The sequence below is a fragment of the Prunus mume genome, linkage group LG5 (assembly GCF_029339155.1).
Source record: "Prunus mume cultivar Tortuosa linkage group LG5, ASM2933915v1, whole genome shotgun sequence".
NCBI classification, from domain to species: Eukaryota; Viridiplantae; Streptophyta; class Magnoliopsida; order Rosales; family Rosaceae; genus Prunus; species Prunus mume.
In genome coordinates, this window is record NC_142702.1 from 4,280,906 (window position 1) to 4,305,032 (window position 24,127).

Here is a 24,127-nt window from a genome sequence, read left to right on the forward strand (position 1 = left end):
ATGAAGCCAGCTATTTTATTTTAACTTTTTAATTTATTGAATTATAGAATAGGATGATGAAAAATCAAGACATGCATTGATACTAAATCGATATTTTTTCGAGCACTAAATGAAGGTACTTTGCAATGTGATCGTCACATCTAGGCATTTTTTTTACCAAGAAAGTCCAAAAAAGTGAACAATGACTTGAAGCCTTCATTTATTTCCATGTTTTCAGATCTATGGAAATGATTGAATTTGTAAGTGAAGGTTAAAGATCTTGTCTTTACCTAATCTTTTCATGTTTGGTCACAACACCAGGAAACACGGAAGGTAATGTGGTAGGATGAGAAAGAACAAATTAATGCGAAGAAAAAAAAAAACTCATGAAAAGAAAGGCATATAATGTTATGTTATGAAGGAGAGACTTAAAAATGGTCCAATGATACCTTCCGAAAAAAAGTTCCAACCATATCTTTGAAGAAGAAAAAGAAGAAAAAGAAATGGGTCCAATGAAAGACACGACTGCAATTTAATCACCTAAATTCTTCATTATTTAGTGTACATAAATAAAACATGACATCAATCACTTTCAAAACCCATACGCTCCTTTTTGAATTGGAAGAAAAAATCTTCTTCTAGAGCGCAGTTTGAAGTCTGAGCTACAAGTGGGACTACTTGAAAGGTACAAGGACAGGGCCGACATAGCCTAAATGTTGTTTACCACATTTACAAGGTTCTTGTAGTTTCAATTTTATCAATTTTATCTTTGCAATTTGAATTCCAAGCAATTCAAGAACATCTCTCTCTCTCTCTCTCTCTCTCTCTCTCATTCCTATCATCTTCCCCTCTCATTATCTCTCTCAATCTCATCCTCACTCTCATTTTCCTCTAAATTCTAGCACAAAAAATGAAAACTAAAAACTAAAATTGAAATGATTATCAAACGAGCTCTACATAAACCAAAAATGATTTTTTACCATAAAGATTAATTATCTCACAATTCAAACTCAATATATTTTTAAATATAAAACATTGTCCCACATTTGACGTGGCTTGATGAACTGAGCCACATTGGACTCAAATGGACCAACTCATCGGCCGAGCTTGGTTTATAAACATTGTCCCAAGTAGGGAGTGGTTGCGGTTTGATAATCGCGAATTTTTGCCCAAACCGCAAACCGACCGACTATTTGCGGTATGGTGATTTTTGAAACGGCAAACCAACTGCTTTTTGCGGTTTACTACAAAAAGTGGTCGGTTACCGTAAATTAGCGGTTTAAAACCGCAAGTTCTTTTTGTGTTATAAAAATCCAATCTTCCACATTTTAGCCTTAATTTTGATGCTTCTTTTGAAGTCTTTTGATTTCAAGCATACTTTAACCCAAAAATATAAATTCACAACCTAAATAAATAAATTCACAACCTCAACTTCTCAAGCATATTTAAATTCACAATCTTCTCAACTTCTCAAGCATTCACAACCTAAAGAAAATTAAAGTTACAATTCCAAGCATTCTAATTAAAGTTAAACTTCTCAAGCATTCCAATTCCAAATCATTTAAAGTTACAAACCAAAAGGAAAATGCAATGCAAAATGAATTAAAATTACAACCTAAAGGAAAAATCCAATTCAAAGTTAATTAAAGTTACAAACTAAAAGGAAAATGCAATGCACCAATGTTACAAATTAAAGTTACAAACTCAAGTGTTGGTGGTGGTGAGTGGATTTGAAGGACCCCGTTGTGTTGTTTGAGCACCAATGTTATCTACAAAATGCAATTTTTTTTAAAAAAATATAGTCTCGGTTTGCGGTAACCACAATTTTTGAAAATCAAATACCGTAACCTCAACCGCAAATGCTATTTGGTTTCCTGCGATTGCGGTTCCATTGCAGTAAATTGTCGGTTGGTTTTTGGGGTTTTTTGATCTAAAATGTCACCCCTAATCCCAAGCCCTACCAGATTTATAAATTTTGTTTTTTAAAAAAAGGGTCAAACTATATTAGGTTTTGGCTCATTGGGTTGGACTAACCTTCTTTAACTCGTGAGCCGCGGCCTGCAGACCAATCGATAATCCCTTCATATTACTAACTTACAATAATTTTATGGGTGGTGCTAGAAGCACCAACTTTGTACACCAACTCTCTAATAGAGGTGGAACCCGCCAATACACCGGGACCCACGCTCTATTAGAGAGTTGGTGCCCAAAATTGGTGCCTCTAGCATTTTCCTAATTTTATAGTGAGAGCCTTATCTAAGGTTCTTAGATGAGACTTTATCTCCTAATCATTGGATTAAATTAGTTAACCATTTGATCAAATTAGTTAAATTGATCCAACAATTAAAAGATAAGATCTCATCTAATGCCCTATAGAATGATTCCACAAATTTACATACTTATATAGTATACATTAGCCTATGGTATCAAATTGTTGGGTTCATTTAGAAACTCCCAGGTTAAGCTGAAAACTACAAATTCGGCTAGGCCCAATGGACACCATCAACCTAAACTTGGGCCTGAATATTGGATCGAGTTGAGCACGAGTCCCGCCATTTACGCTGTCTAAACCTCAGTTAGTCTGTCGCCCGCAAAATTCAACAGTATTTGACTCTCGCTCTCCCTCTCTGGTAAAAGTAAAGCTTTGTTTTTTATCTCGCAAAATCTTAGATCCTGTAGTAGTTTCGAATGCTTCATTCTGTGTCTTTATCTCTCTATGAAGTCTTGGAATTGCGCAAATGGGCAATTGGAGACATCGTCCCCCTCGTAGAATCTACCGTCAAGAAAAGCTTCCAAGCGTATACCCACTACCATATCACCCCGAACCTCCTCCCCCTTCAGGTAATTTTCTGTCTTTCTTTGTTTTTTGAACTTGTTTACTATCAATTTGAATTGGGTTCTTCTTGAATTGTTGGTTTGTAGGTTTTTCTTGATGTGTTTTATCTGAATTCTTTATATGGCACATGTTCTAGTTGTTCCAAATTTTCCCCTTTTATCAAATCCTTTTTACTTTTTCAGTAAATGGTTCCTAAGAAAATACCAAAGCTTATAAACACTTAGATATTTTAGATTGTTTATTTGTTCAGCAGAGAAACTTACTGAGAATTCCAGGCGGGTATTATAACAGTCTGGGGAGCAATGCTAGAAAGCACCTATTTATAAGACACTTGTTAGGATTGAAGACTGATAATTGGATATAGATACCTTATTATGGTCTACTTTGATTGGCTTATCGTGAAATAGAACTACATTTGTTTGTGCCCATCATTAATTACTTCTTCTTGTGCTTTGGTGCATTCAAAATGTACAGAGTTTGCATGCTTTAATTGGTCAGGTTACTTCCGTCGTGTATGTTAAACCCATTAGCCTATTTGTTCACCCATTTCACTCTCTTGAGTGTGCTACTTTGTCTTCGGAATGCCTTTCCTATTGACAGCAGATTTACATGTGAGAAAATAGTTCCCGAAGCCATGTCGAATGACTAATATACCCTTTTCATATTGTAGATTACTAAATTTAAATTGGTCTCCTAAAGTTAAACTCTGCAGAAGAGGATTAATTTATTCTTTCTGTGTAGTTTTGTGTGTTATGTACATTTTACAGAGCCAGCTAATTCGTTTTCTTTGTTACCTATGGAAATTTTTTTCGTTATTTCAATTTACGGTTGGCTTTCAGTTCCATTTATAATTCATTTTGAACAAAATAAGAAACCTTAACATAACTAATTTTGTCTCAAGCATTGTGAGGTTTCTATGATAATTGCTTAGACTCTGGAAATTGTTCAAATAGAAGTCTCTTATCATCTGCATCATATCCTTAGTTCAAGGTTGTTAAAGATGTGAGTTCTGTACTTTCCTTTTTCCTTTTTGTATTATTCTGGTTGGTCATGTGGCTCGTCTCTTTTTATTATTATTATTGTTATTAGTTTTTTATGTTCACATGACGTATGGGGCATTAATTCCGTGTCTTGATAATCTCATCATTGTTCAAAGAGTCATTCTACTGGAATCGTACTAATTTTTTTTTTCTTTTTTTCATTTGTAGGGTTTTGTAAGGATGGTATACCTTATTGGGAAAAGCAATTCTGCACTTTGGTGGGGTCCATGCCATGGTGGAAGGTAGTAGATGCCAAGAGGTATATGTATGGAAATAGTAATGTACTCAATTGGAACGACTCAGCTGGTGAGGAGGCATTTCAAAATGCAAAACAGCGCTTTTGGGCAGACATCAATGGCCTCTCCTGTGACATCTCTCTGCCTGATCCAAGTATTTATATTGATGAAATAGATTGGTACCCTATTATTGATCCCGAACTCATTAAGGAAGTGGATTGTGAGTACTTTGCTCCTGATGAGGAAGAAGGGAATGGCAAGTTCGGGCGAAGAAACAAGAATACAAAATATTCAGCTTTTGTTCCTCCAGATGGACATAACAGGGTCCCAAATAACAGCAGAAATCCTTGGGAATGTGACAACATTCAGGGTAGTGGAGATTTGAAAAACACAGTTCAGGGCAGGAACCAGTGGAATACCAATGGTGACAACCCTTGGGAAAGTGGAAGTACTCAGGGCAATGGAAGTATGGAGAAGAATGCATGGGAAGATAGCAGGGATAAGTCATGGGGATGGAACCAGATGGGAGATAATATCTCTCTGTCAAAGGGTTGGGATAATGATGTTAATCCTTGGGAAGGTGACTGTCAGGGTGTTGCGTCTGTGGAAGGTAATAGATGGGGTGATCCAATATGTAAGTCTTGGGGCTACAACCAGCAGGAGTCAAAGAATGTGGATCATAGTGAGAATCGTTGGGAGGGCGGTCCTAGTCAAAACAATAAATCTCTAAAAGATCGAGGGTGGAGAGATCGTGGAGGAGATGAGTGGGGTTGGAAACAATGGGGGAGCCAGAATAACCAGAAAAATAATTTGGATTTTAGGATAGTAAACAGTGGTTCTGGAGCTAGGAACCAAGGTGGCCATAAGAGGGAACGTCCTCACGAGTATATATCAGGCTATAAAAGCTCAAGATTTCAAGGGAGTGATTATCAAACAGGTAATTGCTGGAGTAGAAACAATAGAAAGAGGGTCAGTTTTGCTCGAGTGTGATAGAGAATGGGGCATTGGTATACGTAATGGGCTCAAAACCGTCTATCCTTGGAGTCAATAGAAAGCAGATTTGCAGGCATGATCTACATATCATATCATTTCTGTTATCTATCTCCTATAGGCAGTGTGTAATTTTGTTCTTCCAGAGTGCAATTTGATTGATATAGTTTGGGGGCCTTTAATTTTAATGGACACTCAACATTTGCGGCATTTATCATTATAGAATTACTTGAACTGAATGTAATGTTACCCCTGCTTTCCAGAAATAAGTGGGACTTGTAGTGTTGACTGGATAAGCTCACAATATTAAATTGAATGCCAAAGTTCATAAAAAAAAACTATGTCGTATTGGTGTGTCCAGTTTTCTGTGTATAACTTCTTGTAAGTGGTGTATGTCTGTGCTTGTGCGATTGTGTGTTTCTTTCCCATATTTTATGGTTCCAAGTTTTTCTCTCATCCTATGATGTGGGGATTGCTCGAGTTCAAGTCAAAGTTCTCTGCTTATGAGTATCAGTCTCTTTAGCAGGGAGATTTGGGCTCGATTTTGGGCCTCTTAAAAAGATCTACTAAATTCAATATAACTCTTACTATTCACCCCTCAAAAAATAGAAAAAGTTAACAAAATAATTATTATTTTTTAAATAGAAATTAATATATATACATATGGTATCATCATAATGCTAATATAATAATCAAATCAAATCGTCATCATGCTAATACATAAATATAAATATATATTTTTTTTAAACCCTATAATAATAGCATTGATACTCTACGCAGCTCAAGTTCAAATCTAAACAAATAGTCAAACAGAAATTAAACAAAATATATGGGATCTCAAGTTATGAAATATCTTTTTTTCAACATGCACATTAGAACCACATTTCAACTATTATAAGAAGTGATAATCTTCAAAGAATTTAATACAATGGACTCATTCATAAAACTAGAGTAATTAAATGCAGCTCAAGTAAATTTTCTTACCTCTCAATTTTGGATGTGCAAATGAGATTTTGAGGAAGAAAAGGGTGGAATAAAATATTGAGATTGATCGATTGTTTGAGATCAAGAGAGGAAGACTTGCTTAGAAGAAGCGAAATGTTAAGGTTGATTGAGGCAAAGACATTGAAAAGAAGATAAAATTTGAAAGAGCAGCTGGTCTGAGAGAGATGGAATGAAAAGAGGCGACAAACGGAAGAGGAAAAGATGCCTTTAGGACTCGTAAACCTTTCAATTTATGTTTTTTTTTTTATAATATAGAAAGGGAACTCGAACTTGGAACATTTTCAAAGAAAGTAGAGAAAAAAATTAAAAAAATAACAAAAAAGAAGGGATCACGTCCTTTTGATCTCCACGTCAGTTTGCCTCTATTCTCATATTTTCCAACACCGAGGACATTGAACATATTTTCAAAAGAGACTACTGAGTGCAGAAACACTCCAGGGAGGGGAAAAAGGAAACTAACAAAACATTTGAAGGGAAAAAAAATCGCAATAGTAAGACATGATGCAATGAGCCTGGTGAGTGAGAAGAAAATATCAAAATATGTGACAAAAGGCAATGATAAGGTAATATGGTTATACAAGGTAGACAACGGTAATTTGGAATAATAACAAATGAATGCGTTACGAACCATACACATAAAAAATGATCGGATTGAGCACATGAATTTTTTTTGGGTATTATTATCTCATTAACAAATCAAAATCTTATTTTTATTAGAAAAAAGTAAACTATTTCTTGAAATGTTAATACTTTTGGAAAATACACCTCATTCCCTTTGAAATAGGAGGGAAGGAAAATCTTCAGTGGCCTATGTATCTGAACGTTATTCAATTGAGGAAGGTGGGAATAACATAACCTAGTCAATCGGTTTTGTCTTCCTCCTACCCAATCCATAGCTTCATTAGCTCAATTTTTTCTCTTCTTCTTCTACACCGGTCCTACATTGAATTTTTGAACTCTATTTTGTCAAGTGGAAAGAATTTTAGAAAGACTGGAAGAGAGTAATAGGGGCAGACACAAATTGTAAAATGCCACCTCAGTCCCCACCCCCTAAACCCCAAAACTTCACCTTCTTCCACGGCCACCGCAAGCCCTCACAGAACCGCCCTACAGTCCGCGGCGGCCTCTTCTCCAACCGCGTCTCCCTCCCAAACCGCAGATACCCCACCGCCGCCCCCCAACCTCAGCCCTTCGAACTCTCCAAATGGGATCCACACCTCCCCCAATCCTCGCCGTCCACTTCATCATCCAACCCTGCCGACACGACACTCCTCTCATTTCTCTCCCCTATCGCGCGCTTCATTCTCGACGCGTTCCGCAAGAACCAGAACCACTGGGGCCCACCAGTCGTCTCGGAGCTCCGGAAGCTCCGCCGGGTTACGCCCGACCTCGTCGCCGAGGTGCTCAAGGTCCAAAACGACCCCGTCTCCGCTTCCAAGTTCTTCCACTGGGCAGGTAAGCAAAAGGGTTTCAAGCACACTTATGCTTCCTACAATGCCTTGGCCTATTGTCTGAACAGGTCCAACCGGTTCCGGTCCGCGGACCAAATCCCAGAGTTGATGGACTCGCAGGGCAAACCCCCCAGCGAGAAACAGTTTGAGATTCTCATCAGAATGCACTCCGATGCCAATAGAGGTCTTAGGGTTTATTATGTGTATGAAAAAATGAAGAAATTTGGGGTTAAACCCAGGGTTTTCTTGTACAATAGGATCATGGATGCATTAGTGAAGTCGGGTTATTTGGATTTGGCATTATCGGTTTACGAAGACTTTAGGGGTGATGGGTTGGTCGAGGAGAGTGTTACTTTTATGATCTTGATAAAGGGTCTTTGTAAAATGGGAAGAATGGATGAAATGTTGCAGCTTTTGGAGAGAATGAGGGTGAATTTGTGTAAACCTGACGTGTTTGCATACACGGCAATGGTTAAGGTTTTGATTTCAGAGGGGAACTTGGACGGCTGTTTGAGGGTTTGGGAGGAAATGAAGAGAGATAGGGTAGGGGCAGACGTTATGGCATATGCAACTCTGGTTACGGGTCTGTGTAAGGGAGGGAGGGTGGAGAAGGGATACGAGTTGTTTAGGGAGATGAAGGTTAAGGGTTTCCTGATTGATAGAGCCATTTACAGGGTGTTGATTGGGGGGTTCGTGGCAGACAGGAAGGTTGGAGCGGCATGTGATTTGTTGAAGGATTTGATGGATTCAGGGTATAGGGCAGATTTGGGGATATATAATTCTCTTATTGAGGGTTTATGTAATGCGAAGCAGGTTGACAAAGCTTATAAGATTTTCCGAGTTACAGTTCAAGAGGATCTTCAGCCAGATTTTGCTACGGTGAATCCCCTTTTGGTGTCTTATGCTGAGATGAGAAGAATGGATAACTTTTGCGATATGCTTGCAGAGATGGAGAAATTTGATTTTCCAGTTATTGATGATCTTTCAAAATTCTTTTCCTTTATGTTAGGAAAGGAGGATGGAGTACTGTTAGCTTTGGAAGTGTTTGGGGAGTTGAAAGTTAAAGGTTATTATAGTGTTGGAATCTACAATATCCTTATGGGATCCCTCCACAAATCTGGGAAAGTGAAGAAAGCATTGTCTCTCTTTAATGAAATGAAGGATGTGGATTTGCAGCCCGACGCGTCTACTTATAGCATTGCAATTATGTGTTTTGTTGAAGATGAGGACATCCATGAGGCTTGTGCCTCTCATAATAAGATAATTGAGATGTCTTGTGTTCCTTCTATCTCTGCTTATTGTTCTCTTGCAAGAGGTCTTTGCAAAGTTGGCGAGATTGATACAGTTATGCTGCTTGTTCGTGACTGCTTAGCCAGTGTGACAAGCGGGCCCATGGAATTCAAGTATTCTCTTACCATTCTCCATGCATGTAAATCTAATAATGCTGAGAAGGTGATTGAAGTACTAAATGAGATGATGCAGGAGGGTTGTCCTCCGGATGATGTTATATACTCTTCTATAATCTCTGGCATGTGTAAGCATGGAACAATAGAGGAGGCAAGGAAGATATTTTCTAATTTGAAAGAGCGCAAACTTTTAACAGAAGCCAACGTGATTGTGTATGATGAAGTATTAATTGAACACATGAAGAAGAAGACGGCAGATCTGGTGGTGTCAGGATTGAAGTTTTTTGGTTTAGAATCTAAGTTGAAAGCAAAGGGTTGTAAACTGCTGTCGGGATGAATTATGAAGCCAGGTACTGAATTCACTGGTTTCTTGGCTTTTAACATGTTTAATATGTATAAGATAGTCCATAACCCATTGGAGAGTAAGTACCTTCTGTTGCAATTTGCTTTTAATGCATGAAGTTGTATCGGGTGAACACTGCGATTAAGATCTGTATGTATTTGTGGTTGTAGTCTTCAGAGTGGCAGATGGTGCACCTTTCCAGGGTAGTGTTATGAGGCTTCATATCAGTGGGCATCATGAGTGGTGTTTGTTTTTTCAGTGTCTCATAACTTCTCCAACAGGTCAGTTTAGTTCTCTAAAGCCTTGTGTTAAACCTAGTGAGATCCTTTATTGTCAATTAATGTGCTTTAGCAAGCTGATTCTTGTTTTTTTTCCCCTAGATTGTGCTTTAGCTCGGCATATTTTGGAAAAGAATCAAGAATATTTTGTTTATATCAGATATTAAGTGCAAATAGGTGTTAAAGTTCTCTTCAAGTTACCAATAACGGAAGTCTCAATCGGCGGAGATGATGGGTTGAAAAAGTTTCAGGGCAGCAGAGAGGCCCGCATATGGATGTGGACGGGGCAGGCTGATTCTTGATATATGTGGAGAAGAAAACCTAGTTCAGAACTTCCATTCTGTGTACAGGTCTAAGCCGTTTACATGGTTATCTGTCTTCCAGTAACCAAGTCTATCAATCAAATTATTATTGTTCTTGTAATAAAGTCTCTGAGGGTTGATATTCCATTGATAGCAGGGGGAGATATTTTTCTCAAGGCAAACTCCAAGTACCCATTTCAATGACAGTGATTGGCTGAACATGCAGGAGTTGATGTTTCCTAAGTTTTTTTTGCAACAGGCCAAAGATGACAGATCTAAAATGTTCATAATTTGTGAGAGAAATTGAGTCTGCAATGCCAATTTCACGCAATCCGCAATATTCAAGGCGACTTTTGGGTTTTGGCATAGCAGATTTATTTCATGAACCTTTTCTATTTTGTATTCTGCATCTTGAAATAAATTATAATAAAAAATTCAGAATTGACAATAATTTCAATTACGACGATTCAAAATTTAAAGAAATCATTCTATTGATCTATATGAATACTGTCTGTAAAATCCTTGAGGTGGGATTGTCACTTCTGCTAGCAACCAAGAACATGATTATCGGAAACGCTAACAGCAAAATCTCCTCTGCCTATTATACAAACTCTATATATTCATAACATATTTCTTTTTACAAACAAAAGAAACACAATGCATGCACTCTAATTCTCAAGGAAGGAAGAGAAGGTGCCATTAGGCTCGAAGGCTATCGGCACAACATTCTAATGTCAATACTCATTTGACATACAAAATTGTCAAAGCCTATAAGTTTCCCTGCATCCCCTTCTTTCCCTTACATTCAAAGAATCACCATTCATGACGGCACACTGATCTGAAATATAAAACTAAACCTTACCAAGCAGCAAAAAGAAAGTCTAGACTTCCCTTTTGGGTCGGTTACGTGTTCGTGGAAGGGCAGGTTTTTCTTCTATAGGCATGTCAACTTCATCATCCTCATCAGTTTCCCTGATAGCTTGGTTAATTGCAATCTACATCAGCAATACAAACATTATGACCTACTTACAAAAATATAGAGAGAAAAAGAAACACATGCGCGCATACAAAAATATAAGCAGTCAGGATAATGACAATTGCAGCAGGTTTTCCATATTTCTTGTGGCATAATTTTCTTCAAAGGCTAATTATAATGTGAGACCAACAAAAGTCAACCTGTGAAGAACAGACATGCTATCCCATGAATTAACAGTTACTATAATCGCAAATGTAATAAATAATTTGCTTGGCAGACCACAAGTATCAGGGGCAATGCTTTGTTGATTGAATTTCCAGAATCTGGTAGTTCATAAACATAACAACTAATTGGAGAAAAAGAAAAAGAACATCGCAAACAAACAGATTATGATCTATTTTTAGCAGTACTTGCAAAACTCTCACTTTCCAGTCCCTCCTGTTCACCTAGGGGTTCCGAAGATAGTTTTTTACATTAACGAAAAGAGGAAAACATATGATTGTTCCCATTACAATATGGAATCAAAACTCAAAGATTTGAATCATGTCATCATGGGATGGCTTCAAAGAAATATTTAGAAAACAAAGATAAAAGCTTCTGTCAAAACAGCAGCACAAGATATATTGTCCCTAATACTATATTAGGGATATAAGCACAGAAAAATGATAAATATCTTAATTTTAAACCGAGTATTCTTTTGAAGGCACATCTCTAAGAACATGCATTGGAGTTGCATAACATGTCTCTAAGAACATGCATTGGAGTTGCATAACATGTCTCTAAGAACATGCCATCAGACAATGCCAGATATAACGAAACCATGATTCAAAACAAAATTGAGATTATATGTGAATATACATTTTATATTTCACAGGAACATGTTGATAAAAGCTCCTAATTTTCGCTATCGTTCCATTTCGGGGTGATTACGACATCAAAATTTAAAAAAATGATAAAAATACTATAGAACATTTACATACACTACATATTGTGCGCTGTTACAAAACAGAGTACATAAGAGAAAAAAAAAATTATCTTGACAGAGCAAAATGACACCATACTTTAAATCCATTTGAACTTCAACAAATATAAAACTGATGGGAAAACATTGAAGGCTTGCCTAGTAGCAGTTCAATTGCCACATTTTATATTCTATATGAAAGAAATCATTGGCAATCTTGTTCATTCCAATCACCACAAAAACGAAAAGAAAAATAAAAACACTTGCAATCTTCAACGAAACCCAAAACCCACATGAACTTTTACATCTCAGAAACATTAAGCCGCAAGCAAATAAAGACAAAAACCCAGTTGCGGAAATTTCACAAACCTCTTCAAGAAAGTCTTCGTCGAGCTTATCGGCGATTCTCATGGAGGTGAAGACAGTGACAGCGATCAGAGAGAGTGGCATAACGAATGCGAACACGTACTGGTTCGTGGTGGGACCGGCACGTGTCACCACCGTTAGGCCTCTGGCTTGCCGGCAGGAAAATCGAGTCGCCGGCGATATGCGCACGTGCGGGGGGTTGAGTAGAGCACGTGAGGACGTGGCTGGTGGAGAGAGAGTGAGAGAGGCTGTGTTGGAGATGAGAAGCCTTGCCATGATATGGTAGCAGCTGAGCTTTTCCGCTCGGAGTGGATAATGTTATCATTTCGCTTTTATAAAATCACTGCGGGTCACGTTAACATTGTCTTTTTTGTTGTTTTTTAATTTATAATTTTTATAATTTATAATTATTTATTTATGCTCAGACGTCAGTCACAAACGTCATACGGAGGAGTCCACCGGCAACAATAAGTGCACAAGGTGTACTTCCATTGATACGAATATAGGACCAAAGAAACTCTGGTGTGAAAGCGTCAAGATTAGTGTTAGGACTCAAGATTCTACATTGGAAAAATAAGCATATCTTAGAGTGGTTTAAGAGTTCATGAGCACTCTTCACTTACAAGCCGTTTTTTAGGGACAAATTCTATCTAAGAGTTCTTAACATTTGGTATCAGAGCCTCGATTCACCACGCAACTGAGCCCAATTCCACAACAGAGATGACCTATATTGGCTAAATTAAGATGATCAGTGTTATGTATGGACATGATGCAACTTTTCCCTCTCGTCTTTCTTGTTTTTTGTGGTATTTAAAGAAGAAATCCTTTTTGTTGTTGTTTTTTTTTTGTAAGTAGTTTTTTGTTTTTAAATTTTATTTATTGACAAAGAAGGTGATTCCAACACAAGAACGAAACAATTAGATGTAGAACTAATTAGTTCCACTAGGTTTTAATTGAGTCTGCGCACTTAACCATCAAACCGTAGTAGTAATCATATCTTCATTTTCACAACAATAATGTTTGACACCTTGTATTTTCAACTATAACCCATCTCTTTAGCTTAACCCTTTGAAAGTCAATTTTCCTCACCTACAACTCGTCTTTTTATTGTTGTTTGAATAAAATTTTGTTTTTCTCTAAATAAAACCCGATGATTATGATCCAACTCAGCAAGTTCACTTAATCAAGAGCAAAATCAAATTTCTTGTACGTTTTGGAGAATTCAGTACCTTCCATGTCTTCATCAACCATCATGTTTCTCAATAAGTTTTTCATGAACTAATTTTTTTTACTAGGGCTACGATTATCAACATGTTAGGTGAGATAAGGGAAAACGATTATCAACATGTTAGGTAATTAAGATTGACAAGCTAGAATGATTTGGATATGATTAAGCTAGGTGAAATCGGTGTTCTAGTGTTGTGTCATCTTTGTTTTCATCTTTTACATTGTTTACTTATTCTTATTTTACTTGCTTAATTACATTTTTGTCATTTTAATCCTCTTATCGTTTAATTCAAATATAATTAAAAATAAATCACTGTAGTATTTACTAGATTAACTTGATCTTTGTTAGAAAGATACTCTATTTACCACTATATTAATTTGAGTGATACTGTCTACTTGCAATTAATCACATCATCTACCCATTACTCCATAAAAAAAAAAAAAAAATGAAGACAAGTGGCTACCTCTTCTCTTTCACGCCAATAACTCGCCCTTTTTTTCCCTTTCACTTTATTGTCTTGTTTTGCACAATCTGCCTCTTTTTTTACACACCTCTCACATTTGTTAACATCTACCAATAAATTCAATAAATCTTATTGAATTTACAGTTTCGAAGGATGAGTTTCTCTTTTCTCCTTTTAATCTAGTATTCCTTTTGTTCTTTCACAAGGTAGCTCGTTTCATCAAGCATGCTCTGCTTTCGTCAATAACTTCATTGAAGCTAATATTAGCAAAGATGATGCAATACCGTTCCTCGTTGAGCCCTTCTAAGATTTCAAAGCAACTCACAAATTTTATAGAGCTTGGAGAATTACGGAAACTACATGTGACTTCATCTTTATCTCTGTTGTAACCATAACTTCATCTTTAGAGCTTGGAGAATGAGGAAAATGCAGAGGTGAAAAGTTTTGTTCACTCATAACTTCATCTTTATCTCCATCTTGGGGAAAAGTTGCGAAAAATACATGCGACTTCCTTCTATTGTAACCATCATTCAACTAGTGGGTACTGTTCACCCGTGGGCTGGCCACACTTTTTTGAAAATTTTGGGTAAGGCTGCCGACACTTTCTTTGTTTTGTTCTTCTTTTGTTCCTTTTCTCTTTCATTTTTCTCCTTTTTCGGTGAACGTTCATCTTCTTCTTCAGAAAACCCAAACTCGTGGGTATTATTCATCACTCTAGAAGTCTGATTTCGAAAGCTCAAATCAGCAAACTTTCTTCATCAAAGTTGTTTGTCTGTTCGAATACTATATCATACCCAAACATGAGCATCATCAGACGGGTCTAGCTACCTCGAACCGGCTATGACATTTCTGTGTTCATCCATGGCTGGTGAGTTTTGTGCAGCTCAGTTTTCATCAGTTTTCTTTAATCTCCGGTGCTCGTTTGACAAAACGTCCTTCTCTAAGGTTGTTCCTCAGTTGACAACTATGACATATCCAAAAAATCAGAGCAATCCAACTACTCTAGCTATGTCTGTGGTAAGCATGTTCGTCACTTCCTCGGATTCTGCTGTTATTAATGTACAGTACCTTATTCACTCTTGTATGTCACTTTTCCCTTGCTCAGATGACAGTACTTACTTCATGAAGGTTGTTCAGAAGTCTTTTCGGCAGTGGTACACCTGAAACAAGCTTTTGTTAGTTTTCAAGTGTTGTTTGAGTTGGTTATTTCTCGTTGGCAGCTTCACCCAGGATTTCGGACCAATATTAAGGTAAAGTTTTAAGATGCTTCGATTTCTGGAAATTTGTCTCTGAGTTGTTGGCCCAAGCCGGTTTTGAAAGTGGAAGGACCAAAAGATAATTTAAATAAGTATAAGTGCCAAAGTGAAAATAAAGGAAAATGTAAGGACCAAAGTGAAATTATGGATAAGTCTGAAGACCGACATGTATTGGAAAAAGTATAGGGGCCACAGTGAAAATAAAGAAAAGTATAAAGACAAAAGTGAAATTATTGACAAGTGTAGCTAGTTATAATTAGGGCTAGCAATGTGTTGTGTCGTGTTAAGATTATATACTGCGTCAGGAATGCTTAACCCAAACATGACCAGTTTAATAAGCGTGTCATGCAGTTGACTCGTTAAGTTCTCATGCGGGTTTGGTCGTGTTGAGTTGACCCGCTAAGTGGTAGCAACTTAAAAACTTAAAAAAAAAGAAAAAAAGAAAAATGAAGAATAAACAAATAAACGGGTTAGTGGGTTGGCGGGTTACACGAGTTTTTTAGGTGGTTGGCGGGTTACATAAATATTTTAGCGGGTTGGTAGGTTGACCTGTCATAACTCGTTTTGGTAAACGAGTTATATAGATATTTTAGCAGGTTGGCGGGTTGACCCAAATCCCACCCGTTTATTAAAAGGGTCATAGCGGGTTGGCATGAAAATTATCCAAATTTTAATCGTGCGGGTTGAACTTGCTAAATTCTCTTGCGGGTTTAGTCGTGTAACAGGTTATGTCCAAAATTGCCACCCCTATTTAAAATGACTAAATTGCAAATAAGGATTTTTAGTAACATTTTTTAAATGTTCTACTAGGAATCAGTTGCCCAAGCAAGAACAATTTGAGTTCAAAGGTGCATAATGCAAGTGAGACATCAGCTTTGGATTCCAGATAGGAGGATTCACTCGCGGACATGTATTTTTGTGTATGTATGACATAGTATATATTGTTGTGTGCGAAAACTGCAATGTTTGTGATTGCCTAATTAACACTTTAGTTTTTCTTTATTTTCTTTACTATTTATTTATTTTTGTTGGGTGAGCAGAACACGAGTGGTTCCTTTACACTTTGTAGGAAAACTCTTGTTTGTAACTTTTGTAATATTCTTTCTTTATTTTGGGTATTAAGGGCCTGTTCGTTTACTTTCTTCGGTTCCATTGCTTTTCTTCTTTTTCTTGTTCTATTTCTCTCATCTTACAACACAAATATTTATACATCGATCTTTATTTCTGGCTTTATTTCTCCAGTCTTTGTAGGCATTAGTGGTATACTGAGCATTTGGATTGCGGATAGTGCTAATTTGCCGCTAACTCCAGGTTTGTTTTTCTCAGACATTTTAAATTTCAATTACCAACTACCTCTTGGCATGGACTTATGCATTGGCCATTTGACGTTTATTTTTTTGTTTTTTGTTTTTTTCCTATGAGGGAGACATCAAATAGTGCTCATTTGACATTGATTACTTTGATAAAAATCACTTTCTTTAACAACAAAGTGTTAGAGTAAATATACATTTATATATAAAAGGGTTGCCATGACTATTGATGACAAAAATCACTTTCTTTGACAACAAAGTGTTAAGAGTAAATATACATTTATATATAAAAGGGTTGCCATAACTATTGATGACAAAAATTAGCATAAACTATACAAAAACTACTCCCAAATTCTTTGAAACCACTGTGAAGCTGATCTACTACAAAGAACATTTGATTTTTTTTAATAAAAAAACTGTGCATGCTAAACTTTTGTTTTAGGGGTTCACAAAAAAGTGGCGGGCCTATTTGGGAGTGCTAAAAGTGCTTTCTGACAAACAAAAGCATTTTTGATAGTGTTTGATATAAAATGTTATAAGTGCTTTTAGGTCGTGGAAACGTTTTCTAGAGAAGAACCTACTATGAGCTTCTTCATGAAGCACTCACAAATGCTTTTCTAGGAAGCAATTGGATTTCTTATGAAAATTTTAACATCTTTAAAAGCGCTTTTGCCGAAGCCCTTGTGAGCAGAATTGCTTTCTAGAGAAGCAATCCCAAACAAGTGTTAGAAATGCTTCTTTCCAAGAAGCAGGTTAAAGGTTTGAGTCCCCTTTGGCACATACTTTTTGAAACATTCTTCACAACCAGTTCCTGTTCGATTTGTTGGACCAAAACCAAAATTAAGTGAAAAATCCAAACCAACCTATTCAGTTTGGTCGATTTGGCAGTCTATCGATTTTAAATTGCAAATGGGATATGGGGTGACAATTATGGAGAGATAGAGGGTGGGTGCTGGAAGTTAGATTTTGGGGGTTTCATTTGGTTGGTTTACCTTACTTTTCATTTGGTTGGTTTACCTTACTTTTTCATAATAAAAATTGTAGGTGTGGAATCGCTTGCAACAGTTTCATTTGATTTGAGAATTTCCTTAGTCTCTGGCAGCTTTGTTTAAAAAGGCAACAGAAAATGGAAGAGATTTGTGCTTCAATTGCATCTCAATTTGTAGAAGAACCAGTGGCACTAATTCGGAGACAACTCAGCTATCTAATTTACCATGATTCCAACATAGAAAGTCTGAAGGATGCACTTAAAAAGCTTGATGACAAGAAAAATGATGTTCAAAGATCTGTGGATGCTGCAAAAAGGAATGGTGCAACCATCAAAGATCAAGTTCAGAGCTGGCTGAAGGATGTAAGCAAAATATTTCGTGAAGCGGAAGAACTTCAAACCAAACTCAATGTGCAAACGTGGTGCCCAAGTTTGAAATCACGGTATTCTCTGAGTAGGAAAGCCAAGAAGATTGCCGACCGTGTTCTTAATCTCAAACTAGACGAAGAACTGAGTAATAATGTTGCCAATTCTACACCTCTGCAACAGCTAAGGTCAACAATCTCTAGTGAAGGTTTTAAGGGTTTTGAATCTAGAAAATATGTCATGAATAATGCGCTTAGTGCTTTGAGGAATGAAAAGACAAGAATAATTGGCATTTGTGGGATGGGAGGCGTGGGTAAAACCACAATGGTAAGAGAAATCATCAAGAGATTACAAGGAATGAATAAGCTGTTTGATGATGTTGTGATATCAACTGTCTTCCGCAACTATAAGCATTAGGACAATTCAAGTTGAAATTGCAGAGTCACTTGATATGAAATTGGTTGAGGATAGTGAATCTATAAGAGCACAAAGACTACATGAGAGAATTAAGAAGAGTAAAAGAATCCTGATTATATTAGATGATGTATGGTCAGAGGTTAAATTACAGGATGTAGGAATCCCTTTTGGTGATCATGAAGGGTGCACAATTTTGTTGACATCTCGAAATGAAGAAGTTTGTAAAGTAATGGGTTGTAAAGATGACATTTTTGGAGTCCAAGCCTTAAATAAAGAAGAAGCATGGGAGCTTTTCAGGGCGATTGTAGGTGAATCCTTGGACAATAACCATGATTTGTCTCATGTTGCAAAATTGATTGTTGATGAATGCAAAGGTTTACCCATTGCTATCATAACTGTTGGGAAAGCTCTTCTACCAACTAATGGCAAGCATGAATGGAATACTGCCTTGCAAGAACTGAAAAATTCCCTCCCTGAAAACATCCCTGGAATGGAACCCGAGGTTTATTCTTGCATAAAATTGAGTTATGATAAATTGGATAGTGATGAAGTCAAGTCATGCTTTTTACTTTGTTGCTTATTTCCAGAAGATTATGATATTCCGATTGAGTATTTGGTGAGGTATGGGTCGGGTCGAGCAACTTTTAGAAACACCAACACAATTGAAGATGTAAGAAACAAAGTGCATTATTTCATTGGACAACTAAAAAGAAGGTATTTGTTGCTGGATAGTCTCAAGGAAGAGTGTATCAAAATGCATGACATGGTTCGTGATGTTGCTATATCAATTGCCTCAAAAGATCCTCACAGATTTATGGTAAGATCATTTGATGCTGAAGGTGGAGGTGGAGGACGGCCAGGGTACAAAAAGTTACAAACCAAGAACATTGCAGTGCAATTTCGTTAATTGATGTTAAATTGGATGAAAATATTATTGATGGTTTGGAGTGCCCCAAACTTGAGCTTCTGCAACTGAAGCATTCCTCAAGTAGTTCAGAATATTCCAACCACTTTAAAAGGATGAAAGAACTCAAGGTTTTAGCTTTCTTAGAGGTGAATATGTCAAGCTATTTGGCCTCGAAAAAATCTCTAATGCTTGGAGAACCCAAATACCTTCATACCTTGTGTTTAGAGGATTGCAATTTGGGAGACATATCCCATGTTATTGGAGGATTGGTGAATTTGGAGATCCTCAGCTTTGCTCGCTCTCAAATCAATAAGTTGCCTAGAGAAATAGGACTTCTTCATCGGTTAAGGATGCTGGATGCAACAGATTGTGAAGGACTTGAAGAAATTCCTCATGGTGTTTTATCCAAGTTGAGGAGATTAGAAGAGTTGTACATGGCAGAAAGCTTTCTCAATTGGGGGCCAGCAACTGAAACCAAGGATGAAACGAGTATGGCAAGCCTTGATGAGGTGATGTCTCTGTTTGATCATTTAAATGTCGTAGCCATAAAAATCCCTGATGTTCAGATGTTGCAAAATGATGAGTTTCTTTTAAAAAGCCATCCTATAAGATTTCATGTATCTGTCAATATTAGTTGGTCATACAAAAAAGATAGTTTCAAGAATCGAATGCGTGGTTATCTGTTCGAAAATAGTTTGATGCTTCGTGGTGATGTAAAGGAATATTTGGAGATTGGAGCAGTTACATACTTCTTAAAGCAATCTGAAGACCTAAGCCTACACCGCACGTACAATTTAAAGTATGTCATCGAGGAGTTAGTTGATGAAGGGGGCTTTCAACACTTGAAAGTTTTATCAATCATGTATGACAACAACATAGAGTATCTTATGAATGGAACAGATTGGACTTGTCGTCGTCAACCTGCCTTCCCCATCTTAAAGTCAGTTACCTTCAAGAATGTTTACAAACTAAAAGTTGTGTGTTGTGGCAAACTGTCAGACAAGCACTCCTTTACGAACCTAAGATCCATTAAAATTGACAGTTGTGATGAGTTAAAATATGTCTTTTCACTATCCGTAGCACAAAACTTGGTACAACTCCAAAGCTTAACGGTTGAAAATTGTGCTAAAGTGGAAGATATCATATCAAAGGAGAGAATGGAAGATGATAATGCATCTTACATGATAAAATTGTCAAGATTAACAGTTTTGCATCTTATTGCTCTACCAAAGCTCCGTGGTTTCTACACGGGAAACCAACGGGACTCCACCTATGAGGTATGTATGTATTCACGCACTATTGATGCTTGAATAGTATATACTTGTTACTATTTGGAATAAGCTACTTTTGTTGTGTTTAATACTGTCGTTCCAGTTCTCGAAGTTGATTTGGGTAGAACTTAATCATTTTTGGTCTGTTGGAGATTTTAGATGCGTTTCAATTTTTTGCACTATTTTATAGATATTTAATAAAAAATTATCTCTGAAAAAATCACTTGAATCAGATATCATTTGACCGCTCAATTAAATTATTATGATTTTAGTACTTTCTTCAAGTATCGTATTCATCAATTTTGTAGAACATAATTAGATATCGAAACGGTTTCCGAATTGTCTAATTTTTTTGTAAGTATAATCTATGAATACAGACTTGAGAAATAGGCGGTTTGGATAATTGAAAAATAATTTGTTGTGTGTTTTGAATGTCCCTTAATATAAGGGGACTATATTTCTAAATCTTCACACCCATGATTTTCATTTGAAAATTAAGGTTGAGATGTCCTTAGAGTTAAAAATGTTTATTGGTAAATAGTAATTGAGGGTAGGAAAAGGGGATTATTATTATTTCTCAAAATTTATGACAGAGGATGTGGGAATATAATTAAGGCAATTTGGAAATAAGACAAATTGTGGAAGTTCATTACTTATGTATTTCTTTCTTTTTGGCTCATGTGTAAGTTCATTATTTATGTATAATTAATTAATGTGCAGATTATAAAGCCCAATGATGAAAGTGTGAACAAGACGAAAGAGACTAGGAATGACATTCAAGTTGCTGGGTCGACCTCATCTAGATCGAAAGTAGCACAAGTGGGAGCAAGTTGTAATGCTCTATTTCCTTCAAATTGCATTTCATGGTTACCAAATCTAGAGGAACTAGTGTTGAAACGTTTGACAAGCAAGCAAGAATCAACGGACTCTTTGACAAGCGAGCAAGGGTCAGAGGAACTAGTAGTCAATGTGGTATTTGATTTAGAAGGGCATGATTCAGCATTTTCTCAATTACAAACATTCACAGCGTATTCTTCATGTGGAGTTGAACATTTGTGGAAGAACGTTCAACCTGGATTCCAAGGTTTTCAAAATGTAAGATCTTTAGATATTCAAGAATGTGAGAGTCTAAAATATCTATGCCCTCATGAAATTTACAAGCTCCTTGTGAATCTCCAACAAGTCTATATAGATTCATGTTTGAATATGGAAACTATAGTATTGGCAGCTGCTTCCATAGATGACAATATCCATGAAGAAGGGAAAGAGACAGGTGGCAGTGGCGCGACGACTTTGTTTCCCAAACTACTGATCAATAGCTTCACACTATTCAACTTGCCAAACCTCGAGAGATTTTGCCCTGATGCCTATTCTTTTGCATGGTCCTCCTCCACGAGAATTATGAGGGTGATACGTTGTCACAAATTAAAGACATTGGGTTTTGCACCAGTAAGCAAAAAGCTGCCGGCAGTTGCAAAGAATTTGAGTGATGATCATGTAAGAGGTAGAGAAGAATCAGGATCTGGATGTGCATCATCAACTGGATCTGGATCTGGACTTGGATGTGCGCCACTAGTTTGCTTACAAAGTCGTCCATCCACTCGCAACTTTACTCAAATATTGCCCTGCCCTGTAAATAGAGAGGTACGTCATTATTCTAAAGCGATATTTAGTGTCTATTTTGTGAAAATTGATCTTAGGTACAGATGTTATTGAACATAAAAGATAAATAAAATAAAAAAGAAAAGTTAAATGGGCTTGACCCATGACAATTGTAAACACTTGTTCATTTTCATTTGGGAAATAATCACCATTATTTTAGCAAACAGTATTAATATCTAGAAGGTGATAATATACAATAATTAAGTTGTCTAGTTAAACAATAAACAATTCATTTTTCATTTTTAAACAACTTTCTCGATTTCTAGAATGTGATAACATCCCATATGTATATGATTGAAACACTACCAAATTATACAACTACTTTTCTACCCTTTTGGCAGGTTACGCCGACAAATCTTCAGACTTCAAGTGCTAGCGACAATCTAGAACATCTCGAAGTAAAAGGGTGCGGTTTATTGGAAGTGATATTTTTGGTTCAAGAAACCCCTTCTACTCAAGCATTTGATAAGCTCAAGGAATTGAGGTTGGGGGATTTACGAATGCTGAGCCACATATGGGAAAAGGGTTTACAAGTTAGCTCAGGCTTTGGAAACCTGAGATTACTGCAAGTATGGAGGTGTCACAAATTGAGATACTTGTTTTCACCGCACATAGCCAAACTTCTTACCTGCCTTGAGAGAATAAAAGTAATGTATTGTAGTGCGATGGAGAAACTTGTTGGAGAAGCAGAAGGAGGAGGAGAAAGTATTAAGGATGAATTGACATTTCCGCACGTGAATTCTATCCAACTTGAGGATTTACCCGAACTTGAATCTTTTTGCTCTCAAGCCTATACTTTGAAGTGGCCAGCCTTGGAGAAAGTCCACGTTTATGAGTGTCCAAAATTAAAAGTGTTTGCTTCTGAGTCTCTATATGTATAAGCAGCCAACATGTGTCTATGAAGCGTCCACATGGAAAGAAAAGAAGGTATGTTTTCAATTCAACCAAGCACTCTGGTCGGTCACTATAAAATCAGTAGAAGATATATGTATAGCTTAATATACTTTCATGAATTGGCGTTGCTTTTTATTTTTCTTTGCCTTATCTTTCTCATGTCATTAGTCCATGTCCACGTGTTTAAGCTATATATATGGCTCGTTAAGATGCTTATTTATATATGGCTCATTAAAATGCTTCCAAGGATGGTATCATTTTTGGAAGAAGTACTTAACCATTAATATTTGTCCAGCAGCACTTGTATAATATCCATTACATGCATTTTCTATTTTAATCATGGATAATAATTTTTTGTTCTTTATTTTGCATAACCTTTGAGAAGAATATCATCATAAGCCAAGAAGCTAGGGCAAGACTACATGATATGTTGCGGTGCACATCTACAAGATACCATGACATACCAATTTCGTAATTATTGTCGCTTTCATCACTGATTATACATGTTAATGTTCCTCATATCCTGCTATTGCATCTCTTTGATCAGATAATTTAGTTATTATCTTTAGTTGTATTATAAAACTGGATTTATTTGGACCTTCCTTTTCGTATGTAATATTACCATATTGAATCTTTGGATGTTGGCTCAACTGTTGGTATCTAGTTAATCAAATTACAAGCATTATAGTTTTAACTTATATATAGCTTAATTTGGGCCAAGTGGATGTATAAATTAACCAAAGTTGTTAATGATAGTTTCATCAAGCATGCTCTGCTTTCGTCAATAACTTCATCGAAGCTAAAAGCAAAGCAGATGCAATACAGTTCCTTGTCGAGCTCTTCTAAGATTTCAAAGCAAGTTACAAATTTTATAGAGGTTGGAGAATTACGGAAACTAGCAATGGAAAGGGCACCAGACGAGTTTGATGACATCTTTTCATTTTGGACGATGAAATGGTGTTTGTATGCTGAAAACTGTTCGTACCAAAATTTGCACTTTTTGGCCAAATTCTTTATTCTAGCCAAAATACATGGTTTAGAGGCCAAATCATGAAATATACAGTTTTGCCTAACATTATACAAAGGTTACAGATCAATTCTAACGCTGAAAATTGGTGTGAGAGAAAGACATCATGGTGTGCATGGAAATTATTTGATATTCTTTGTGAGAAGGAATATTAAAATGAAAGAAAGGT

General features: G+C 36.6%; 5 protein-coding genes across 16 annotated transcripts; 4 read left to right on the forward strand and 1 right to left on the reverse strand.

The window, feature by feature from the left end:
- The first annotated feature begins 2,622 nt into the window (after positions 1 to 2,622).
- On the forward strand, positions 2,623 to 5,419 carry LOC103330696 (uncharacterized). The gene is made up of 2 exons (XM_008233299.2): positions 2,623 to 2,820; positions 4,024 to 5,419. Exons 1-2 carry the CDS (start codon positions 2,718 to 2,720, stop codon positions 5,079 to 5,081), a joined length of 1,161 nt encoding a protein of 386 aa, XP_008231521.2. The 5' UTR covers positions 2,623 to 2,717; the 3' UTR covers positions 5,082 to 5,419.
- Positions 5,420 to 6,978: 1,559 nt separating this feature from the next.
- On the forward strand, positions 6,979 to 10,326 carry EMB3131 (Pentatricopeptide repeat (PPR-like) superfamily protein). Of its 2 annotated transcripts, none has more exons than XM_089052702.1 (4): positions 6,979 to 9,293; positions 9,457 to 9,567; positions 9,667 to 9,914; positions 10,021 to 10,326. In XM_089052702.1, exon 1 carries the CDS (start codon positions 7,115 to 7,117, stop codon positions 9,278 to 9,280), a length of 2,166 nt encoding a protein of 721 aa, XP_088908828.1. In that variant the 5' UTR covers positions 6,979 to 7,114; the 3' UTR covers positions 9,281 to 9,293; positions 9,457 to 9,567; positions 9,667 to 9,914; positions 10,021 to 10,326. The 2 variants fall into 2 exon arrangements, with proteins under 2 accessions (XP_088908828.1, XP_088908827.1); XM_089052701.1 differs by having other exon boundaries at positions 10,024 to 10,326.
- Positions 10,327 to 10,332: 6 nt separating this feature from the next.
- On the reverse strand, positions 10,333 to 12,477 carry HCF153 (high chlorophyll fluorescence 153). The gene is made up of 2 exons (XM_008233302.3): positions 12,173 to 12,477; positions 10,333 to 10,861 (listed from the first exon to the last, which is right to left on the reverse strand). The coding sequence occupies exons 1-2, from the start codon at positions 12,443 to 12,445 to the stop codon at positions 10,748 to 10,750; spliced, it is 387 nt and encodes a 128-aa protein (XP_008231524.2). The 5' UTR covers positions 12,446 to 12,477; the 3' UTR covers positions 10,333 to 10,747.
- Positions 12,478 to 14,473: 1,996 nt separating this feature from the next.
- Positions 14,474 to 23,581, forward strand: LOC103343337 (uncharacterized). 11 transcript variants are annotated; one of them, XM_089052799.1, is made up of 9 exons: positions 14,474 to 14,728; positions 14,806 to 14,877; positions 14,966 to 15,110; positions 15,927 to 16,036; positions 16,359 to 16,427; positions 17,471 to 20,381; positions 21,096 to 22,019; positions 22,379 to 22,964; positions 23,317 to 23,581. In XM_089052799.1, exons 6-8 carry the CDS (start codon positions 19,218 to 19,220, stop codon positions 22,916 to 22,918), a joined length of 2,628 nt encoding a protein of 875 aa, XP_088908925.1. In that variant the 5' UTR covers positions 14,474 to 14,728; positions 14,806 to 14,877; positions 14,966 to 15,110; positions 15,927 to 16,036; positions 16,359 to 16,427; positions 17,471 to 19,217; the 3' UTR covers positions 22,919 to 22,964; positions 23,317 to 23,581. The 11 variants fall into 11 exon arrangements, with proteins under 11 accessions (XP_088908925.1, XP_088908926.1, XP_088908931.1 ...); XM_089052800.1 differs by having other exon boundaries at positions 15,934 to 16,036; XM_089052805.1 differs by having other exon boundaries at positions 15,081 to 15,110.
- LOC148916688 (putative disease resistance protein At5g63020) lies at positions 17,553 to 19,104 on the forward strand. Its single transcript, XM_089052259.1, has 2 exons — positions 17,553 to 18,093; positions 18,221 to 19,104. The coding sequence occupies exons 1-2, from the start codon at positions 17,553 to 17,555 to the stop codon at positions 19,102 to 19,104; spliced, it is 1,425 nt and encodes a 474-aa protein (XP_088908385.1).
- Positions 23,582 to 24,127: the final 546 nt, after the last annotated feature.